The 6,558-nt window shown below is 54.3% G+C and overlaps 1 protein-coding gene across 1 annotated transcript; it reads right to left on the bottom strand.

The window, feature by feature from the left end:
• Positions 1-20: 20 nt before the first annotated feature.
• Positions 21-6,472, bottom strand: LOC308054687 (embryonic pepsinogen-like). The gene is made up of 7 exons (XM_080367895.1): positions 3,852-6,472; positions 3,205-3,323; positions 2,883-3,082; positions 2,188-2,346; positions 1,383-1,692; positions 1,223-1,287; positions 21-1,164 (listed from the first exon to the last, which is right to left on the bottom strand). Exons 1-7 carry the CDS (start codon positions 4,060-4,062, stop codon positions 855-857), a joined length of 1,374 nt encoding a protein of 457 aa, XP_080224021.1. The 5' UTR covers positions 4,063-6,472; the 3' UTR covers positions 21-854.
• Positions 6,473-6,558: the final 86 nt, after the last annotated feature.

Genomic DNA, 6,558 nt, shown 5'->3' with positions numbered 1-6,558 from the left:
GTGGGGGGGTGGGGGGGTGGGGTTTGAACAGCAGTAAAGACTATAATTGAGGACTAGCTGGTGTTCCCAGGCTCTTGGTGACCATCTCACAGCACAGAGTGGTTATTGGGAAAGGGGCATTTAATTGAGATTCTTTATGGGGAAACAAAGAAGTCTATCTGGATTGTTCTAAATGACGGAAACTAAAATAAGACATCACCTCTGCACATGTGCAGCTGTGGATGCCGTTCAGTAAAAGCCCCGTGATGGGAGGGCACGCGCTGGGTGAGCACCTTCTTCTGCCCTGCTCTCCTGGGTGGTCCGAGGGAAATCTCCAGCCGAGCCCCATCCTCCCAGGGAACTCGCCGCCATCAGATGTCTTTGGGCTATCAGACACCATGTAAGGGACATGAGGGTGAACCTTGGGCCCAGGGACGGAGAGCTACTAAGTGACCCACGAGTGGGACATGATTGTGGGTCTGCAGGGATCTGCTCTGATCCTGATCTGCCTCTGGGATGGCGAGTTCATCCTCCCTGGATGGAAATGTGGGTTTCCCAGAATCTCTCACTTGATGTAGCCCCGACAAAAGAGCTGCTCTTGACTCCCTAGGGACCCACCTCTCAGCCCCTGCAGGCTGTGACTCCCAAAAGCCTTAGACTGTGTTGACCAAGTGCTCCTGAGCCACCACGAAGCAGCAAGTGCTGGGCAGCTCCTTCCTAATTCCTGCCGTTTTATCACAAATAAATGGGCAGCCACCAACTCTGAATCATCCACGCTTTATTCATGCATGAGTGAGAGATTCCTCAGGGACCAAAAAAACATGGTTGGTTTGGTTGTGTGATAAAACCAAAGTACCGCTGGCATCGTGGTGGATCTAAATAGCCTTGGCCAGCCCAACACGGTTGTTGTCCCGGTCAAAGATGCTGTAGTACACCCTGATGAAGACATCTCCCAAGATCCAGAGATCCCCGGAGGTGTTCTGGAAGCTGCTGATGCAAGGTCCTTGGTCGTTCTGCATTTGAGCAAGGAAAGGCAAATCGGAGAAATGTGGGCTAGTGTCTTTTCTTGGCACTGCTCTGGAGACCCATGGGCATCCACCCCCTATCTCCCACGGGAACGGGAGAAGCCAAGGCAACCAGAGCCATTGCAGAAAGTAGAAGGACCTCCAGAAAGGCTCCAGAAACCTGGACCACCCGATTCCCCTTTACCTGCTCCGTGTAAGCCAAGGGGGACACAGGATACTGCACCCCATCGATGACAAAGATGACATCAGGCATGGCAGCAATGGAGCTGCAGTTCACGTTGTACTGCAGAGAGCAGGGAAAAGAGGCTCTTAGGTGAGAAACAACATGTTCACAGGCCAAGGAGTGAAGGGGTTTGATTTCACCGGTATAAATTAAGAGACTGGGAGTGTCTCACGGTGGTCTCTGTTGGAGGTACCAGAAGAGCAGGGCTGATTTGCCATGAGCAGAGGTATGGTTTCCCCATGCGTGGAAGCTCTCAGCACTGGGCTCAGCAGTGCCGGGCTGCCTGCAGGGTGAGCAGAGCAAACCATGGGTGCTCTTACCTCTCCGTCCGTGTCCTGCCTGGCCCCGACTGCCCTCTGGATGTTGCTAATGCCGGAGGGTGGCCCAGCCACCAGGGAAGTGCCGGTGTCAACGATGGCTTGGCAGCCACCACCGCATGCAACCTCCTGGCTGTTGACGATGATGCTGGGAGGACAGACAAAGCACGGGGCTGTTAAATAACCAGCTGGATCTTGGTGATGTTATTGAACTTCTTTGACAGGAGTGGAAGGTGGGTAACCCAGGGTGCTGCCCTTGAGCTTTTTGCTCCTGGGAGGTTGCAACGTCAGCTGGTGTCACAGCCCCGATGGCACACATGGGTACTGAAGCACTGAACACAACCCAGAAGCTGGCATCCAACCGAGCCCAACAAAGTGGTGTTTGGACCATGATTTTACTCGGCTCGTCTACAGGAATGTCCCCAAAGAGCACAAGCTTTGTGCAGAGAAGAAGCAGACACAACGTGTCCCCATGTTGGGTGGCAGTTACCAAAGTACTATGGATTTTGGCCCCTTAACCTTCTGCATCACTCAGCCGTGGGGTGTTAGATGCCGGTGGAAAGCCCCTGGTGTTGTTGGGTCCAAGGTCTCTTTAGAAACAATGGTTAGAAATGAATGTAGGCCAGCAGAGCTGGTTTGTTACCTGTCCATGGAGATCTGCCAGTAACCTTGGTAAGAGACGGAGATCCAGTTGATGGAGCCGGTGAAATAAGACTCATCGATTCCCCCGAAGATGACCACACTGCCTGTTGTCTCGCTGGATGATGCAGAAAGGAAAAACAGTGCAGGGTTTGCCACGTGTCTTCAGTGCACGCAGCTTAAAACAGCAGGGCTGTGTGTCCCACGGGGCGAGATGCTGCTCACGATGCCATGATTGCACCTGCTCCCCTCCTCATTACAGAGCGTCAGTGAGGCAGCGGCAAACAACAGTGTGTGCCAGGTCCTTTGGACCCAGAAAAAAGGAAAAGGGGAGCTATGGTGAAAGTATGTGCCAGGAAACTAGAGCTGCTCCATAGAGTCATTGAGGTTGGAAAAGGCCTTGAAGATCATCAAGTGCAACCGTTAAGCCAGCACTGCCAAGCCCACCACTAAGCCATGCCCCTAAGCACTGCATCTACACATTTTTTAAACACTTCCAGGGATGGTGACTCCCCAGCAAGCCATAAGTCTGGTGGCCACCTGCTACAAGCCCCCTGTCCTTTGCATGCCATGCACAACACAGAGCCAGAGCCCAGTGGCAGCAGTGACAGCGGAGGAGTTGGAGCCACCAGGCAACGCAATGACATGCACGAGATGCATCTGCTGCCTCCCTTGGCCCTTGAGATTCACATGGCTTACCGGGACAGGTAGACGGAAAAGACGTTCTCCTCCAGCAACCTCTCATTCACCATGTTATCGAAGACTGGTGTGATCTCATCAGCAGCCAGATTTGGGTAACCCAAACCCAGGATCCCATCAAATGCAACATGGACAAAGAACTGGCCAGGCTCGGTGGTGCTCAAGCCAAAAAGCTGGTCAGTGTCCACCAGAGATGCAACCTAGGGACAGGGAGGGTGCACAGGGAGGGTGTCCTGAGACCTGGATCAGGCACTGCAGTGCTGGCGTTAATCAGGTGGAGAAGACACAAGGGACCCCCCCAAGATGCCATCGTGGCACTCACGCTGACGGTGTCAGAGCCCACGATGCCCTCCATCTTGCCAGTGCCATACTGAATAGTCAGGTTCTGCCCTGTGCTTTTGTACGTGGAGGACAGCAACGGGTTAAACATCTTATGGTTTTCTAGAAGGTAAGTGGGAAAACCAGAAATGAAGCCTTTCAGTGAGGCTAAGCCGTAAGGGAAGCGTGGGAGGAGGCACCCTGCTGAATTGCTGGTTAGACCTGCCGTTTATTATCTTGCTTTCAAGAACAATTTAGCTGTGAGCATTTGCTGTACATCCCCGCCCCTCCTCCAGCAACCCGCAGGAAATCCCACCACCCCCTTTAGAAAGATGGGGAAACTGAGGCACGGAGCACTCCACCCCCTTTAGAAAGATGGGGAAACTGAGGCACGGAGCACTAAGCATATCCCATCACCCTGTGGAGTACGACACTGAGCAAGCCCTACACCCCAAACACCCATCTCTCCGGTGCATTGCAGAGATGCTACGGACCCAGCACCACGGGGGCTGCTCGCTGCACTGGCCGGGTGGCCCCCAGTCCCCTGGCCATATCACCCCGTCTTGGGGCTTGATCACACAGTTATAAGCCCAGGGTGTGCTGCTGGACCCGGCTCTGCTGGAATGGGGAGCCCCGCCTGCTCCTACTTACGGCAAGCCAGGCTGGTACAGGAGATGGAGGGAACCCAGAGGTTGGAGGAACCGGTGTCGAAGACCACAGTGAAGTTCTGCAGTGGGGTGCCGATGGAGATGGTCCCGTAGTACTCCACCTGTGAGGCAGCAGGACCAAGGGTGGCTTTTAAGGCATGAAACCAAATCGGGGGCTTCCCCAGGCTTGCAGCTTTCATGGTCCCCCTCTTCATGGGGACACCCTGATTCTAGGAGAGCTGCTGAGGGGACATCTCAGTGTCCTGGCTCTGCCCAGGGCCACCAGCGTGGGCAAAAAGGGGCAAAGGTTGCGAGCTGAAGGCTTTGGGGTAAAAGGATCTGGATTTGGTCCATGCACAGCACAGATGTGGGGCTGGGCAGCGCACAAATCACCCCAGGGCTGCGCTGCTGGCATCGAAGCCAATACTCACGTCCAGGGTGTTCAGCAGGGGCTCGGTGGCCACTTTGGTCCCGTTGGGAAAAGCATGTGGGAATTTGGTGCCGATGTCGTAGTGGTGACGCTGGAAGAAGCTGTGCAGCAAACCCTTCTCCCTGAGGACCTCTCTCAGCTTCTTCCCCCTTTCCAAGGGCAGCCTGGCACAAGCACCCAGGAAAAAATAAGAGTTAGGCAGGATTTTGTCAGCGTTCGGCACCTTCCATACTGGTGCTGGTCCAACAGCAGAAGCACAGCAGGCTCCCCCAAAACTCTGAGTCGGGGGATTCCTGCAAAACCTCAAAGCACCTCTAGAAACCAGACCCCCACCCCAGGCACCCCCAGCTCCTCTGCACCCCTGGAACCACTTCCCCAAGCCTCAGCCTTCACCTCTGCTTCCCAAAGCCATTAAAATTCCCAAAGCCACAAAAATAAGCTCCGATTGCTCATTTTCCCCTTTAATTTTGACTCAGGTGGCCCACGAGAGCGACGCGGCGGTGTCTTACCTGGTGACACCCTGGGAGAGGGCAGAGGCAGCGCAGAGAAGCACGAGGAACCGCATGGTGCTGGGGCAGCCGGAGCAAACGCCGGGTGGTTTATACAGCCCCCGCGCCCCCAACCTGCGGTGCCAAGAGCCGCCAGGACCACCGCCCCCCCCCCACACACACACCCTCTGGCGGGCACCCAGCCAAGGCAGGTGGCACCCAGGGACCCAAGGACATGGCAAACGTCGGCTGGTATCAACACGTCACCAGGCAAGGTGGGGGGGACACTCACACTGTGCTGACCATGATGCTGTACCCCAAACCCTCTGCTCCCCTCCCTCTATCCCCCCTCCGGACCCTCCATCCTTTAGCACCCCAAATTCTTCATCACAACCAGGCGCTGCCTGTTCATAGGCATCATTTTGGCATCCAAAGCCATCGCAAGCAGCAGTGGGACCCCCCCACCCCCACCCCAAACTGATGGGTGTCTCTCCCTAGCTGGGAACGGGAAGGGGCCCCCGCTGGGCGGCAGGGAGTGTGTAGAAGAAAAAAGAAAATACGCACGTTTTGGTGCTCTGGGACCCACCGTTATCTGCAAAAACCAATTAGTACGGTGGGATGCAAACAGGCTGTGGGAAAGGTGACCCTGCAGCAGGCTGACCCCTCTCCATCTGGTTTGCCCAGCGATACGAGGACCATTAAAACAGGATTAAAACTCCTAATGAGCGCCTCGGTATCGCCCGCCGCGATAATGGCTCCAGGCATCAGCTGGCCTTGCGCGTTGTGCGAAGGGGAGAGCACGAGGGACGCGGCGGGCGAAGGACACGGGGCGATGCTGAACGATGCAGGATAAGGATCCTGGTACCCACTGTGTGCTGCTTTAATTTGAGCAGCATCTCCCAAGCCACTACATCTTGTCCAGCCCCCCAGAAAACTTGGTGGCAGCTGCTGGTATCGTGGCAGGAGAGTTTCGGTTGGGTTTCTCTGGCGACAGCATGGAAAAGCCGGCGGATCCTGGTTTTTTGGTCTTTATTGTTGCCACTTTTTAGAAAGGATGCTGCGGGCAGAGCTACTCCATCCCTGTGCCACCAGGATGGTCTCCGCTGCTGCGGGGGGAAGGTGGGATTCTGTGATGGGGCTGGCTCTTGTGGTGGGGTAAAACAAGAATTAATTGTGATTTTTTTTCGGCAGCAAGAAGGGAACAGGCTAGAATCACCCGATTGCTTTGTGCAGGCGTGGGAAGGGGCTGAGCTGTGGCCACCCTAAAGGCAACAAGGTGCAGCCCAGTTTGGGCTCAGACCGGAGTTCAAGCTGGATTTGAAATGAGGAAAGCTGGCGGGATGAGCCACAGAAACCACCTCAGGAACAAAACCTCCCTCCAAGCCTCCCCCGAAAGAATAAAAAATATAAATAAAAAATATCTAAATTACAAAATAATAAATAGCAAAGAGATAACAGGAATAATATGGATATATAATGCATACTGTAAACAATTAAAATTCAAAAGATGAATAATATCTCCTACATTTTTATATAATTATAAATAGATGAAGCTCACAAAGTCCAGTCTTAACCCCGTCATTCCCTAAGCGCCTTCCCGAGGCTGCTCCTGGGGTCCAGGGCACCCTGACGGTCCCTGCAGGAGGGAGGGGTGGGCTGGGAGCACTGGTTTGGGCTTGGTGCGAGTGTGGGGTGGGCTTGCTGGGTAGTTTAGGGGGAAATCAGGACACAGTGGAATGGAAAAGAAAAAAGAAAAGAGAAGAGAAGAGAAAAGAAAAGAAAAGAAAAGAAAA

The sequence above is a fragment of the Falco punctatus genome (genome assembly GCF_963210335.1).
Source record: "Falco punctatus genome assembly, chromosome: 17".
Taxonomy (NCBI): domain Eukaryota; kingdom Metazoa; phylum Chordata; class Aves; order Falconiformes; family Falconidae; genus Falco; species Falco punctatus.
This window is presented reverse-complemented; position numbering and strand designations above follow the sequence as displayed.

Coding starts and splice junctions, on each gene's coding strand:
- LOC308054687 (XM_080367895.1), bottom strand. CDS start 4,062: ATGAAGAGGGGGACCATGAAAGCTGCAAGCCTGGGGAAGCCCCCGATT. Junction 3,083..3,204: donor TGGGCTCTGACACCGTCAGC/GTGAGTGCCACG, acceptor CCCTGTCCCTAG/GTTGCATCTCTGGTGGACAC. Junction 2,347..2,882: donor TTTTCCGTCTACCTGTCCCG/GTAAGCCATGTG, acceptor CGTGCACTGAAG/ACACGTGGCAAACCCTGCAC.